This window comes from Lolium perenne, chromosome 1, assembly GCF_019359855.2.
Source record: "Lolium perenne isolate Kyuss_39 chromosome 1, Kyuss_2.0, whole genome shotgun sequence".
Classification (NCBI taxonomy): Eukaryota; Viridiplantae; Streptophyta; class Magnoliopsida; order Poales; family Poaceae; genus Lolium; species Lolium perenne.
In genome coordinates, this window is record NC_067244.2 from 26477744 (window position 1) to 26493303 (window position 15560).

At 43.1% G+C, this 15560-nt stretch overlaps 1 protein-coding gene across 1 annotated transcript; it reads left to right on the forward strand.

The window, feature by feature from the left end:
• The first annotated feature begins 13674 nt into the window (after nucleotides 1-13674).
• LOC127325764 (agamous-like MADS-box protein AGL61) lies at nucleotides 13675-14528 on the forward strand. Its single transcript, XM_051352585.2, has one exon. The coding sequence runs from the start codon at nucleotides 13735-13737 to the stop codon at nucleotides 14272-14274; it is 540 nt and encodes a 179-aa protein (XP_051208545.1). The 5' UTR covers nucleotides 13675-13734; the 3' UTR covers nucleotides 14275-14528.
• Nucleotides 14529-15560: the final 1032 nt, after the last annotated feature.

Consider the following 15560-nt stretch of genomic DNA (forward strand, 5'->3'; position numbering starts at 1 on the left):
TGGCCAAAAATTCGTCCGAGCTAGCAGACCCCGTATCCCCACCCCCGTAAAACAGAATCCAACGGAATATTCTGTTTTCAGTGGCGGCGCGCGGGTGGCTATGGCAGCGGCGCGGGGAAAACGGTTGGGAATTCTAAAATGTCCGCGCGCCCTAGTGAAATGGGATGAGGGGTTGGCCCTGTATTCAGCCTCCCGCCCCGTACAAGTAAGGGCGAAGAGCCGCCCCGTAACCAAAACTGTAAAAAATCGACGCGGGGACCTATTTTACGGGGTCTGCTAGACGGCCGGGTAGCGCCCAACCCCTTATTTTAACGGTTATTATACGGGTTTGACCCTTTTAAGGGATCTGTTAGACATGCTCTAAAGTGGCTTAGACCCGAAGCATGGCAGGTGCTCCTGGATGGCCCGAGTCGCATGACTGTGGCTGATGGCGCTCCGTGAGTCAGATACTATTTTGACTTTGGTATTGCCCTCATTCCCGACACCACCCATTTCCAAAGAAAATTCCATATATCCGGTCAAGACTGATGCAAACAACTGCCCCATTTCCAAAGCAAATTCCATATGTCCGGTCAAGATTGATGCAAACAACTGCAAGTACTAGAGGCAAACTAAGCTAGCAAACATCCATCCGTTACTTTATAGACCGACGCAAGAGTCAGTAGCTGGCCAATTAGTAGTACTCCCATGCATCACAATAAAAATGATTTGGCTTTAAGAGGAAGAAACCCAAAGCGTTGTTTTTTTACTAGAAGTGATTGTGTGCACGATACCAAATTAGGAGATTCAAACTTGGACGGGTAGGGATGCATCAGCCCGTCCCAACCTTCCCCCAACCACCGGGCTATGCCTCGTTTCACACATGCATCGCAGTAGTATCTGTGGAATTACTAACTCATTCAAGTATGGTACTACTAGTCTTCCGTGGACAGTACTCCCGCACATGATTTTTGCATGCTTCTTGCTAGCGGACTAGTGATGATGACAGATGATCAACAAGCCTGGCAAGTCGTTTGTGCTTGCAAATTAATCATGAAAGTAAGATTACATATTCATCCGGAGACTAAAGGAGAAGCTGCGGTTCATGCGGTATCACCCCTCCGGTTTGAGGCTCGTTGGCTGTGCGAGAATTCGGTTGAATCTATCATCCAAACGGCATGGGACAGAGCCAAACTGATCCATGCAGAGGCCTCCCTTAGTGATCACACGGCAGAGGTGCATGAGGCGCTCCATAGTTGGGACAAACATGTATTAAAAGGACCAAGGAAAAGGCTGCGAGAGCTTCAAGCGGATTTAAACCAAGTTATGTCTGGTCCTCTATCGGATGAGGCAATTTCTAAACAGAGAGATATACAACTCAAGATGGAAAATCTATTGGAACAAGAAGAACTGTATTGGGTCCAGCGTGGAAGGGTTAATTGGCTCAAGCATGGAGACCAAAATACGGCATTTTTTCACCGTTTTGCAACAGGGCGTCGTAAACGGAACTTTATTAAATATTTGAAGAATGAAGATGGAGACATTATTGAAGATCATGATCAAGTTATGGGTATAGCTAGAGATTATTTCCAGACTTTGTTCACTGCAGAGGTACAGGATCCTGATCCTAATGTTTTAAACAAAGTCCTTCCCTCTGTTACTCCTGAGATGAATGAAAAACTGCTCGCACCTTATTCGAGAGATGAGGTCAAAAAGGCTCTGTTTAATATTGGTGATCTAAAGGCCCCAGGTCCTGACGGGCTTCATGCTGTTTTCTATAAACGTTTTTGGCATATTATTGGAGAGGACCTTACTGACGAGGTTCTACAAGCAGTGAATTCCAGGGTTATACCAGAAGGCTGGAATAATACCACGGTGGTGCTCATTCCGAAGGTGGAAAACCCGGATCTGATAACACAATTCAGGCCTATTAGCCTATGTAATGTGGTGTACAAGGTGATTGCTAAACTGCTTGCTCATAGACTCAAATATATTTTACCAGAGATTATTTCTACCACGCAGAGTGCCTTTGTCCCGGGCAGACTCATAACTGACAATGTACTGGTGGCGTATGAGAGCTACCATACTATCAAAAATAAGAAGCTGGGTAAGTTTGGTATTTGTGCTGTGAAGTTGGACATGCACAAAGCATATGATAAAGTAGAGTGGTCTTTTCTGAGGAGAATTCTGATGCGTCTAGGGTTTGATCCTACTTGGGTTGAGCTCATTATGGCGTGCGTTGCATCAGTAAGGTACCAGGTTCGTTGATACGTCTCCGACGTATCGATAATTTCTTATGTTCCATGCCACATTATTGATAATATCTACATGTTTTATGCACACTTTATGTCATATTCGTGCATTTTCTGGAACTAACCTATTAACAAGATGCCAAAGTGCCAGTTGCTGTTTTCTGCTGTTTTTGGTTTCAGAAATCCTAGTAAAGAAATATTCTCGGAATTGGACGAAATCAACGCCCAGGGTCCTATTTTGCCACGAAGTTTACAGAAGACCGAAGAGGAGACGAAGTGGGGCCACGAGGTGGCCAGACTATAGGGCGGCGCGGCCCAAGCCCTGGTCGCGCCGACCTATAGTGTGGGCCCCTCGTGACGCCCCTTGACCTGCCCTTCCGCCTACAAATAGCCTTCGTTGCGAAACCCCCAGTACCGAGAGCCACGATACGGAAAACCTTACTGAGACGCCGCTGCCGCCAATCCCATCTCGGGGGATTCTGGAGATCTCCTCCGGCACCCTGCCGGAGAGGGGATTCATCTCCCGGAGGACTCTTCACCGCCATGGTCGCCTCCGGAGTGATGAGTGAGTAGTTCACCCCTGGACTATGGGTCCATAGCAGTAGCTAGATGGTTGTCTTCTCCTCATTGTGCTTCATTGTTAGATCTTGTGAGCTGCCTAACATGATCAAGATCATCTATCTGTAATACTATATGTTGTGTTTGTCGGGATCCGATGGATAGAGAATACTATGTTATGTTAATTATCAAGTTATTACCTATGTGTTGTTTATGATCTTGCATGCTCTCCGTTATTAGTAGAGGCTCTGGCCAAGTTTTTGCTCTTAACTCCAAGAGGGAGTATTTATGCTCGATAGTGGGTTCATGCCTCCATTGAATCTGGGACAGTGACAGAAAGTTCTAAGGTTGTGGATGTGCTGTTGCCACTAGGGATAAAACATTGATGCTATGTCTAAGGATGTAGTTATTGATTACATTACGCACCATACTTAATGCAATTGTCTGTTGTTTTGCAACTTAATACTGGAAGGGGTTCGGATGATAACCTGAAGGTGGACTTTTTAGGCATAGATGCATGCTGGATAGCGATCTATGTACTTTGTCGTAATGCCCAATTAAATCTCACTATATTTATCATAATATGTATGTGCATGGTCATGCCCTCTCTATTTGTCAATTGCCCAACTGTAATTTGTTCACCCAACATGCTGTTTATCTTATGGGAGAGACACCTCTAGTGAACTGTGGACCCCGGTCCTATTCTTTACATCGCATACAATCTACTGCAATACTTGTTTTACTGTTTTCTGCAAACAGTCATCTTCCACACAATACGGTTAATCCTTTGTTACAGCAAGCCGGTGAGATTGACAACCTCACTGTTTCGTTGGGGCAAAGTACTTGGTTTGTGTTGTGTAGGTTCCACGTTGGCGCCGGAATCTCTGGTGTTGCGCCGCACTACATCCCGCCGCCATCAATCTTCAACGTGCTTCTTGGCTCCTCCTGGTTCGATAAACCTTGGTTTCTTTCTGAGGGAAAACTTGCTGCTGTGCGCATCATACCTTCCTCTTGGGGTTCCCAACGAACGTGTGAGTTACACGCCATCAAGCTCGTTTTCTGGCGCCGTTGCCGGGGAGATCAAGACACGCTGCAAGGGGAGTCTCCACTTCCCAATCTCTTTACTTTGTTTTTGTCTTGCTTTATTTTATTTACTACTTTGTTTGCTGCACTAAATCAAAACACAAAAAAATTAGTTGCTAGCTTTACTTTATTTGCTGTCTTGTTTGCCATATTAAAAACACAAAAAAATTAGTTACTTGTTTTACTTTACTTAATATCATGCATGTTTTTATTTCACTAGTTAAGCATAATGGAAAACAACAAAAATATGAGAGATCTTTATGAACTTTATCTTGAATTAGGACATGATGTGTTTGAAGAGAGAATTAAAAAACCCATGGAACTTTATATGCATGCTAATGGGAATGTTATTACTATGAATGCTTTGAACACCATTGTTGCTAATGCTATGGAAAATTCTAAGCTTGGGGAAGCTGGCTCTGATGAGCATGATCTTTTTAGTCCCCCAAGCATTGAAGAGAAAATTTTCTTTTATGATTACAATACGCCTCCCATATATGATGATAGCCACTTTGTTGAATTTGCTCCCACTACAACTAATAAAATTGATTATGCTTATGTGGAGAGTAATAATTTTATGCATGAGACTCATGATAAGAATGCTTTATGTGATAGTTATATTGTTGAGTTTGCTCATGATACTACTGAAAGTTATTATGAGAGAGGAAAATATGGTTGTAGAAATTTTCATGTTACTAAAATGCCTCTCTATATGCTGAAATTTTTGAAGCTACACTTGTTTTATCTTCCTATGCTTGTCACTTTGCTCTTCATGAACTTGTTTATTTACAAGATTCCTATGCATAGGAAGCATGTTAGACTTAAATGTGTTTTGAATTTGCCTCTTGATGCTCTCTTTTGCTTCAAATACTATTTCTTGCGAGTGCATCATTAAAATTACTGAGCCCATCTTAATGGCTATAAAGAAAGCACTTCTTGGGAGATAACCCATGTGTTTATTTTACTACAGTACTTTTGTTTTATATTTGTGTCTTGGAAGTTATTTACTACTGTAGCAACCTCTCCTTATCTTAGTTTTGTGTTTTGTTGTGCCAAGTAAAGTCTTTGATAGTAAAGTTCATACTAGATTTGGATTACTGCGCAGTTTCAGATTTCTTTGCTGTCACGAATTTCGACCTGCCTCCCTGTAGGTAGCTCAGAAAATTAAGCCAATTTACGTGCGTGATCCTCAGATATGTACGCAACTTTCATTAAATTTGGGCATTTTCATTTGAGCAAGTCTGGTGCCATTTTAAAATTCGTCTTTACGAACTGTTCTGTTTTGACAGATTCTGCCTTTTATTTCGCATTGCCTCTTTTGCTATGTTGGATGAATTTCTTTGATCCATTAATGTCCAGTAGCTTTATGCAATGTCCAGAAGTGTTAAGAATGATTGTGTCACCTCTGAACATGTTAATTTTTATTGTGCACTAACCCTCTTATGAGTTGTTTCGAGTTTGGTGTGGAGGAAGTTTTCAAGGATCAAGAGAGGAGTATGATGCAATATGATCAAGGAGAGTGAAAGCTCTAAGCTTGGGGATGCCCCGGTGGTTCACCCCTGCATATTCTAAGAAGACTCAAGCGTCTAAGGGCATCCCCTTCTTCATCGACAACATTATCAGGTTCCTCCCCTGAAACTATATTTTTATTCCGTCACATCTTATGTGCTTTGCTTGGAGCGTCGGTTTGTTTTTGTTTTTATTTTTGCTTGAATAAAATGGATCCTAGCATTCACTGTATGGGAGAGAGACACGCTCCGCTGTTGCATATGGACAAGTATGTCCTTAGGCTTTACTCATATTATTCATGGCGAAGTTTCTTCTTCGTTAAATTGTTATATGGTTGGAATTGGAAAATTATACATGTAGTAATTGCTAAAATGTCTTGGATAATGTGATACTTGGCAATTGTTGTGCTCATGTTTAAGCTCTTGCATCATATACTTTGCACCCATTAATGAAGAAACACCTAGAGCTTGCTTAATTTGGTTTGCATATTTGGTCTCTCTAAAGTCTAGATAATTTCTAGTATTGAGTTTTGAACAACAAGGAAGACGGTGTAGAGTCTTATAATGTTTTCAATATGTCTTTTATGTGAGTTTTGCTGCACCGCTTCATCCTTGTGTTTGTTTCAAATAACCTTGCTAGCCTAAACCTTTATCGAGAGGGAATACTTCTCATACATCCAAAATCCTTGAGCCAACCACTATGCCATTTGTGTCCACCATACCTACCTACTACATGGTATTTCTCCGCCACTCCAAAGTAAATTGCTTGAGTGCTACCTTTAAATTTCCACTCTTCACCTTTGCAATATATAGCTCATGGGACAAATAGCTTAAAAACTATTGCGGTATTGAATATGTACTTATGCACTTTATCTCTTATTAAGTTGCTTGTTGTGCGATAACCATGTTTCTGGGGACGCCATCAACTATTCTTTGTTGAATATCATGTGAGTTGCTATGCATGTCCGTCTTGTCTGAAGTAAGAGAGATCTACCACCTTAATGGTTGGAGCATACATATTGTTAGAGAAGAACATTGGGCCGCTAACTAAAGCCATGATTCATGGTGGAAGTTTCAGTTTTGGACATATATCCTCAATCTCATATGAGAATAATAATTGTTGCCACATGCTTATGCATTAAAGAGGAGTCCATTATCTGTTATCCATGTTGTCCCGGTATGGATGTCTAAGTTGAGAATAATCAAAAGCGAGAAATCCAAAATGCGAGCTTTCTCCTTAGACCTTTGTACAGGCGGCATGGAGGTAACCCATTGTGACACTTGGTTAAAACATGTGTATTGCGATGATCCGGTAGTCCAAGCTAATTAGGACAAGGTGCGGGCACTATTAGTATACTATGCATGAGGCTTGCAACTTGTAAGATATAATTTACATAACTCATATGCTTTATTACTACCGTTGACAAAATTGTTTCATGTTTTCAAAATAAAAGCTCTAGCACAAATATAGCAATCGATGCTTCCTTTTTGAAGGACCATTCTTTTTACTTTTATGTTGAGTCAGTTCACCTATTTCTCTCCACCTCAAGAAGCAAACACTTGTGTGAACTGTGCATTAATTCCTACATACTTGCATATTGCACTTATTATATTACTCTATGTTGACAATTATCCATGAGATATACATGTTATAAGTTGAAAGCAACCGCTGAAACTTAATCTTCCTTTGTGTTGCTTCAATACCTTTACTTTGATTTATTGCTTTATGAGTTAACTCTTATACAAGACTTATTGATGCTTGTCTTGAAGTGCTATTCATGAAAAGTCTTTGCTTTATGATTCACTTGTTTACTCATGTCATTACCATTGTTTTGATCGCTGCATTCATTACATATGTTTACAAATAGTATGATCAAGATTATGATGGCATGTCACTCCAGAAATTATCTTTGTTATCGTTTTACCTGCTCGGGACGAGCAGAACTAAGCTTGGGGATGCTGATACGTCTCCGACGTATCGATAATTTCTTATGTTCCATGCCACATTATTGATAATATCTACATGTTTTATGCACACTTTATGTCATATTCGTGCATTTTCTGGAACTAACCTATTAACAAGATGCCAAAGTGCCAGTTGCTGTTTTCTGCTGTTTTTGGTTTTAGAAATCCTAGTAAAGAAATATTCTCGGAATTGGACGAAATCAACGCCCAGGGTCCTATTTTGCCACGAAGCTTCCAGAAGACCGAAGAGGAGACGAAGTGGGGCCACGAGGTGGCCAGACTATAGGGCGGCGCGGCCCAAGCCCTGGCCGCGCCGACCTATAGTGTGGGCCCCTCGTGACGCCCCTTGACCTACCCTTCCGCCTACAAATAGCCTTCGTTGCGAAACCCCCAGTACCGAGAGCCACGATACGGAAAACCTTACTGAGACGCCGCCGCCGCCAATCCCATCTCGGGGGATTCTGGAGATCTCCTCCGGCACCCTGCCGGAGAGGGGATTCATCTCCCGGAGGACTCTTCACCGCCATGGTCGCCTCCGGAGTGATGAGTGAGTAGTTCACCCCTGGACTATGGGTCCATAGCAGTAGCTAGATGGTTGTCTTCTCCTCATTGTGCTTCATTGTTGGATCTTGTGAGCTGCCTAACATGATCAAGATCATCTATCTGTAATACTATATGTTGTGTTTTTCGGGATCCGATGGATAGAGAATACTATGTTATGTTAATTATCAAGTTATTACCTATGTGTTGTTTATGATCTTGCATGCTCTCCGTTATTAGTAGAGGCTCTGGCCAAGTTTTTGCTCTTAACTCCAAGAGGGAGTATTTATGCTCGATAGTGGGTTCATGCCTCCATTGAATCTGGGACGGATGTAAAGTTCTAAGGTTGTGGATGTGCTGTTGCCACTAGGGATAAAACATTGATGCTATGTCTAAGGATGTAGTTATTGATTACATTACGCACCATACTTAATGCAATTGTCTGTTGTTTTGCAACTTAATACTGGAAGGGGTTCGGATGATAACCTGAAGGTGGACTTTTTAGGCATAGATGCATGCTGGATAGCGGTCTATGTACTTTGTCGTAATGCCCAATTAAATCTCACTATATTTATCATAATATGTATGTGCATGGTCATGCCCTCTCTATTTGTCAATTGCCCAACTGTAATTTGTTCACCCAACATGCTGTTTATCTTATGGGAGAGACACCTCTAGTGAACTGTGGACCCCGGTCCTATTCTTTACATCGCATACAATCTACTGCAATACTTGTTTTGCTGTTTTCTGCAAACAATCATCTTCCACACAATACGGTTAATCCTTTGTTACAGCAAGCCGGTGAGATTGACAACCTCACTGTTTCGTTGGGGCAAAGTACTTGGTTTGTGTTGTGCAGGTTCCACGTTGGCGCCGGAATCTCTGGTGTTGCGCCGCACTACATCCCGCCGCCATCAACCTTCAACGTGCTTCTTTGCTCCTCCTGGTTCGATAAACCTTGGTTTCTTTCTGAGGGAAAACTTGCTGCTGTGCGCATCATACCTTCCTCTTGGGGTTCCCAACGAACGTGTGAGTTACACGCCATCATTCGTCTGAACAATGATTTGTCTGATTACATCTATCCGTCAAGGGGACTCCGCCAAGGGGATCCTCTTTCACCTTACCTGTTTCTTCTCTGTGCGGAAGGACTATCTAGCCTGCTCAAATTTGAGGAGAATGAGGGGAATTTAATCGGAGTCAAGGTTTGTAGAAACGCACCTGCAGTGTCGCATCTCCTCTTTGCGGATGATTCACTTATACTCATGAGGGCTGATCATGCCAATGCTACTTGTCTCCGTAATGTTTTGAATGATTACTGTGCGGCTTCGGGTCAATTGGTGAGCGAGGCGAAATCAAGTATTTTCTTTAGCCCTTGTACTGAGACTGAGATGAAAGCTGAAGTTTGCAGTATACTGAATATATTAACAGAAGCGATTACTGATAAGTATTTAGGCCTTCCTCCGTTGGTAGGGGTGGATAGGTCGGATTGTTTCCAGCACCTGATTGATAGGTCTGCAAAATCCTTAGTGGATGGAAGGAGACGAATATGTCTTTTGGCGGGAAAGAGGCGCTCATTAAAGCCGTTATTCAGGCCATACCTGCATATGCGATGTCTGTTTTTAAACTACCCAAACAGATTATTAAAGGGATAATAACTGTAATATCCCAATTCTGGTGGGGAGATGATGATCAGCAAAAACATATGCACTGGTTTGCTTGGTGGAAAATGTGTGTGCCGAAGAAACAGGGAGGTATGGGTTTCCGTGATCTTCACTGTTTTAACCTGTCTATGTTGGCAAAGCAGGTTTGGAGATTGATCTCTGTACCAGAGTCTCTTTGTGCTACAGTTCTGAGAGCGAAATATTATCCATCCGGGGACATTCTGAATTGCCAGTTGAAAAAAGGGAGTTCTTATACATGGCAAAGCATTTGGGCTAGTATTAACACTTTCAAAAGAGGACATATGTGGCGTGTTGGGGATGGTTCTAAAATAAATATTTGGACGGATCCGTGGGTTCCTGGAAGTCCAAATCGTATGATCACCACCAGAAGAGGCAATATTGTTCTGTCTAGAGTTTCTGATTTGATAGATCCTGAAACTGAGAAGTGGGATGAAGAAATTTTAAACGACATTTTTTGGCCTGTTGATGTACAGCGGATTCTGAACATTCCTCTAGCGAGTGGGCTTATGCAGGACTTTGTTTCTTGGCACTTTACAAAGACGGGTATATTCTCGGTTCGTTCATGCTATCATGCAGAGTGGGATCATCAACACGGCGTCAAATTAAGACGAACATCAGGCTATGGTACATCTTCAAACCTGCCTGTTTGGAAAACAATATGGGCTCTGAATGTTCCAGCCAAGGTGAAAATTCATTTATGGAGATCGCTCCTGGGGGCTATTCCCTGTAATGGGGTGTTAGCCAATAGGCATATGATCACGAGCTCGCAATGCTCACTCTGCCAAACTGACTGTGAGAGTATCCGCCATGCTTTTTTTCTGCTGCCCGCGGGTGTTGGAAATTTGGAGCCTTCTCGGTATGAGAGACTTGATATTGCATGTGACCTCTGCTGAACCAAATGGCGGAGCAGTTTTGGAAGCTTTGCTCCGGGATAAGCTGGCTGCGGCTCCGATGACTCCGGAAGTGGATCGGAATGACTTGATAGCAGTAGCGGTTTGGTATATTTGGTGGGAGAGGAGAAAAGCCACCCACGGTGAAGTTGTTCAATCTCCGGCTCGTACTGCACAGTCAATATCTACACTCACCCTGAATTTCTCTAGAGCAAAGAAGAGGAAGACAGGAATTGACAGACATGGGTGGGAAAAGCCAAGGGAAAACTTTGTGAAACTAAACGTTGATGCAGGGTTTAATGCTGAAATTGGAACCGGAAGTACTGGAGCAATCCTCCGCGACGATAATGGGGGCTTTCTGGCGGCGAGCTGTTGTGGCATACCCTTTATATCTGATCCATCCTCTGCCGAAGCTAGAGCTCTTCGGGATGGCTTAATTCTTGCTGGTCAGATAGGGTGCAACAGGATTGAGGTGAATTCTGACTGCATGGATGTGATCGAGGTTATGAATCAAGGCGGGAATTCTTTTGGCCCAGCTGCAGCAATTTATGAGGAGTGTTCGATGCTTTGTTATAGCTTTGTAGAGGTGGTGTTTTCTCATTGTCCTAGAGAAGCCAACATGGCAGCACATACGTTAGCTAGATCAGCAGAGGGATCAGAGTCTATTGTTTGGCTCGATGACCCCCCTGATTTTATTTTTAGTGTGCTGGCAAATGATGTAACGATCATGTAACTCAGACAGCAAGTTTCTTACGCACTCTTTTCCTTACCAGGGTACCGAAGGGGACTGGAAGGTTTTTAATGAGGCGGCTTGCTTGTCTTATTTATATAATGCTTTTGATTCAAAAAAAAAAGGAGAAGCTGCGGTTGATCACGTACGGACGCACGTACGCACCTGCAGAGTAGATGTTCAAAAAAGTCCATTATCCTCAACTGGATATAAATTGCTTGAGGCAAGCCAGTTTTCTCAAACCAAGGCCAGAGCTCTCCTCGTCATATTAATACAGAAGCAGTTTTATTAGGTAATTGAAGGTTCCATCAAATAAATTACAGAGATTACTCTTGACACATTTTTGAGCTCAAGTTCTTGGCGTGGCAATGCACCAATTTTCTGCCTTAGACCTAATCTACCCGATCGTAGCTGTCAACATGGAGGAGGCGTTGCAGAAAACTCTAGCACGAAAAGATGCCATGGGTTCAGTGGTGGTACCTCCAGAAATCGTGATGTGCGATGGCCAACCCTTGAAGGAAGTACGACTGCCAGGTGAGGAATGGCAAGCTAAGGAGCAAATGCGTACCAAATCTCCATCTCTCTTTCGGAAAGTCGCAAAATCCCTCTAGATTATTGAATGTAAATTGCAGAAGCCGCCGGCAGAGGTGGATCGAAGAGCATGATGTTGCGTTGAAGTGCGTCGGCGTGGATAGTGGCATGGACCCGAAATCCGACAGGTGCTCCGGCGTGCTGTGACAGCTGCTGATGGTGTTCAGGGATAGCGTTGGCACCTCAGTATTGCGTTCATTCACGACACCACCCATTCCCAAAGCAAGTTCCATATACACTAGCGAGATTGACGCAAACAACTACTAATACTAGAGGGCCAGCTAAGCTTGCTACTACTGTATTGAGCAGAAGAGCTAGCAAATACTCATTTGTTACTTTATAGACGGATGCAAGGGTATACAGGGACAGACTTCAACTCAATGCATATAAACTCAACTAGACGGACCATCAATGGTTTTTCATTTTACATACTACCATGAATGGAAATTCTTAGTTGCATCAAACTCGAGGCTGAGCTAGCACTAGTATAATATTGAGTATTTTAAACAGAAGGCCACTTGGCCCGGCTTTATATACTATAAAACCCTCCTGGCAAAAGGTACATCAAAATCATACAAACCACACACACACGACTTGCGCATAGGCGCTAGCAAGTTTGACCCAACCCAGGTCCCGGAGAAACACTAATAGAGAGATACAAAGCTGATCCGAACAACACATAGGCACACTCAACCCAGGTAGATAGAGAACTAAGTAAGTCCATGGTCGAGCCGCCGCCGGGGTCCTCCGTTACTCAGCTCGCAGTCTCGCGTAGAGTCTCCTGACGTCGTCCACCACCACGTCCAGCATCGCCAGGTCCCTCTGCCTGACCAGAACCCTCCAGCACTGCATATGGATCAACATTTGATTCGCATGTAAATCTCCACATCCTACGTGCTATCAAGTTGTTTTAGCATAAATCAACTTTTTGCGCAGCCTGTGTAAAACGACAAATTTTGTGCTAGAATAAGGCATTTATCGAGACAATTTTTTCTTTTTACAGAGGGAACAAAAATATCGATTTTCATTGAAACTTTGTGGGCGCACATAGAATGTGCACATATACGTGCCAAAAAATCTTTACATCTTTGAACAATTCAAAATTTATTTTTGATAAAGGGAGCTTATGCACCTGAGATCAGAAATTCATTTCCAATTCATATGTTAGAAAACAAAATGTTCACGGGTATTGGTGTGGATTCCAGAAAATGTTAACGGGTTAAAAAAGAATATCCAGTAGGTTATGTCGCTTTAGTTCGGAAAAATGTTCATTACTTTCTTAAAAAGCACATGGCTAAAAAAATGCTTCTGCCGGATTCATAAAAATATTCACCGGTTCAAAAACATTCAAGATGTGTCTAAAAATGTTCATGAGTTTGACGAAATGTTCATGGGTTCGAGAAAATGATCAAGCGGTAAAAAAATTAAATTCCCAACATTCAAAAGAATATTCACCGGTTCGGAAATTCTTCAGGAGTTCTGAAAAAGTTCCCAGCGTTCAAATGTATTTCCTTGCTGGTTCAGAAAAAATCATGGGTATGGAAAAAAATAGTTTTGTGTATTTAGAAAATGTTCAAAGGTTCAAAAAAATTATGTTTTTAAATAAAAATAAAACAAAGGCATGAATTTAAAATAAAAACTGATTTTTTGTTTTAAAAACAATAAAATATCTACATACTAGCATGGATGGCTATAGCTGCTATACGGAGTACAGAACTACAGACTCGTTTTCTTATTTGTCAGCTTTTTAGCATTTTTTTTGTGAGCGGAGTTTTTTTTAGCAGATCTTATTCGTCAGCTACTGGTAAATGGCCAAATGGGCCGGCCCGGCTCTACTTCGCTTGAGGCAGCGCCTCGCTTCGGCGCCGCCCCCATCGACGGGACCCCTCCCTCTCCAATTTCGATTCGCAAGACCAAGATTTGCTCCCTCCTCAACTCAAATCCCGAGCTCCGACGATGCCGAAAAAGACGGCGGGGCGGCAGCGGATCGACACGACGAAGCTGATAGAGGACCGCTCCCAGCGGCAGGTGACGTTCTCGAAGCGCCGCCCGACGCTCTTCGCCTACGCCGCCGACCTCTCTGCGTGCTTCGGCGTCGACACGGCCGTCGTCGTCTTCTCCGAGAGCGGCACGGCCTACGCCTTCGGCAGCCCCTCAGTCGACGCCGTCCTCCGCCGCCACAAAGACGACGGCAGGGAGCCGCTCCCCGGCGACGCCGCTCTTGATCTCGGCGACCTGGCGGCGAGGCGGCGGGAGCTGAAGGAAGCCGAGGCGCTGGCGGCGGCGGAGAAGGAGCGGATGAAGGCTATCGGAGTCAAGGTGAAGCTGGCCGTGGCGGAGGCGGGGAGGGCGGGGTGGTGGGAGGCCCACGCGGGGGCGCTCGGGGAGGCGGAGCTGCCGGAGTTCGAGAGGGCGCTCCGGAAGCTCAGGGACGCCGTCCGCTGCCTCGTCGACAAGAAGGCCGCTCCGTTGCCCGCCGCCGACGCGCCTGCGTGAACCAACCTTGCTGTTCGGCTTCTCTTGATCCTTTCTTTGTTCTTGGTTCTAGGTAGGCCCGAGATCGACTGATTCTTGATTTCCGTGGCCGTTCTTGAAAATCACAAAAGCTTTTTCTTTTCTTTTCTTGGAGAACTAGCTAGTCTCCTGTAGAACGTAGGAGGAACAGAATTGTGCCACACAGAGGCACCAGCAGACGTGTAAAGCTTTTGACTTGATTCAAGAAACAAATACAGTATTATTACAAGTAGCTAGTTGATCAAGGAAACTGCCGACTGCCGAGTGACAGAATTAGTAATGCATGATCATATTTGATTGTTTGTTTAGCATTCATATTTGTTTGTTTATTTGTTGTTGTTTCCAACAGTTTGTCACGCCCGTCTAAACTTATACTGCTTGGGATCGAGTGCTCCGTCCTGGTGCATCTTAGGATTTGTGGTTCTTGCTTCTTGACAGTGATTCTTGTAGTAGGATATATCAACTGTTTCTTGATTTCGTCTTCGATTTTGTAGCACATATTCTTCTCTTATGTGTTTCCCTGCCTGCCCGAGTTCCAAAACATGGTAAAAGCCGTAGAACCATGTCATTTGTGTATGATTTACTTAGGCATATTATATGTTCGCAGGCCAAGAATTTGCAACCTCAAAAGGTCTGCAAGCCCCCTTTTAAGTATGATGATTCAAATGATCAAAGGTGTATCTATGAGTGAAATTACGGATTCAATAGTTGATTTGTTTATTGAGAAGGAAAACCAAGTTATGGGAGTCGCGGATTTCATTTAGTTGGACTGGTGGTATTCCTTTGTATCTGATTCATGGTTATGTTTGGTTATGATCTATGTCCTACACAAAAAGCATTACGATAGAGAGCAAACATGTTTCTGGACAAATGATTCAGAGTGCTTGCTTCAATGTTGGAAGAAGATTTGTCGTTGGCTATCTTTCATCGTAACACCAGTTGCTCGTTACTGCCTTTGAATCTGCTATGAATTGGAAGCATAACCAAATATGATGATAGCGTTCTATTCATTACTGTAGGTAACATGTCTCATGATAACTGAATATGCATGGTTTAATAACTGAATCTCTTACTTTAGTTTGCAACAGAACATAAATTTCATGCCTTCCACGAAATCTTACATGGAATCTATCAAATAACTATCATGTGCATTGCAAAGATGAGAACACGTGATTGCCACAAATGTGATGCAGTTACAAAAGTTTAAACAACTGGTTTACACACACAGTTGGGTTTCTGTTGGACTGACATATAATCTATCCTTTTAT

Coding starts and splice junctions, on each gene's coding strand:
- LOC127325764 (XM_051352585.2), top strand. CDS start 13,735: ATGCCGAAAAAGACGGCGGGGCGGCAGCGGATCGACACGACGAAGCTG.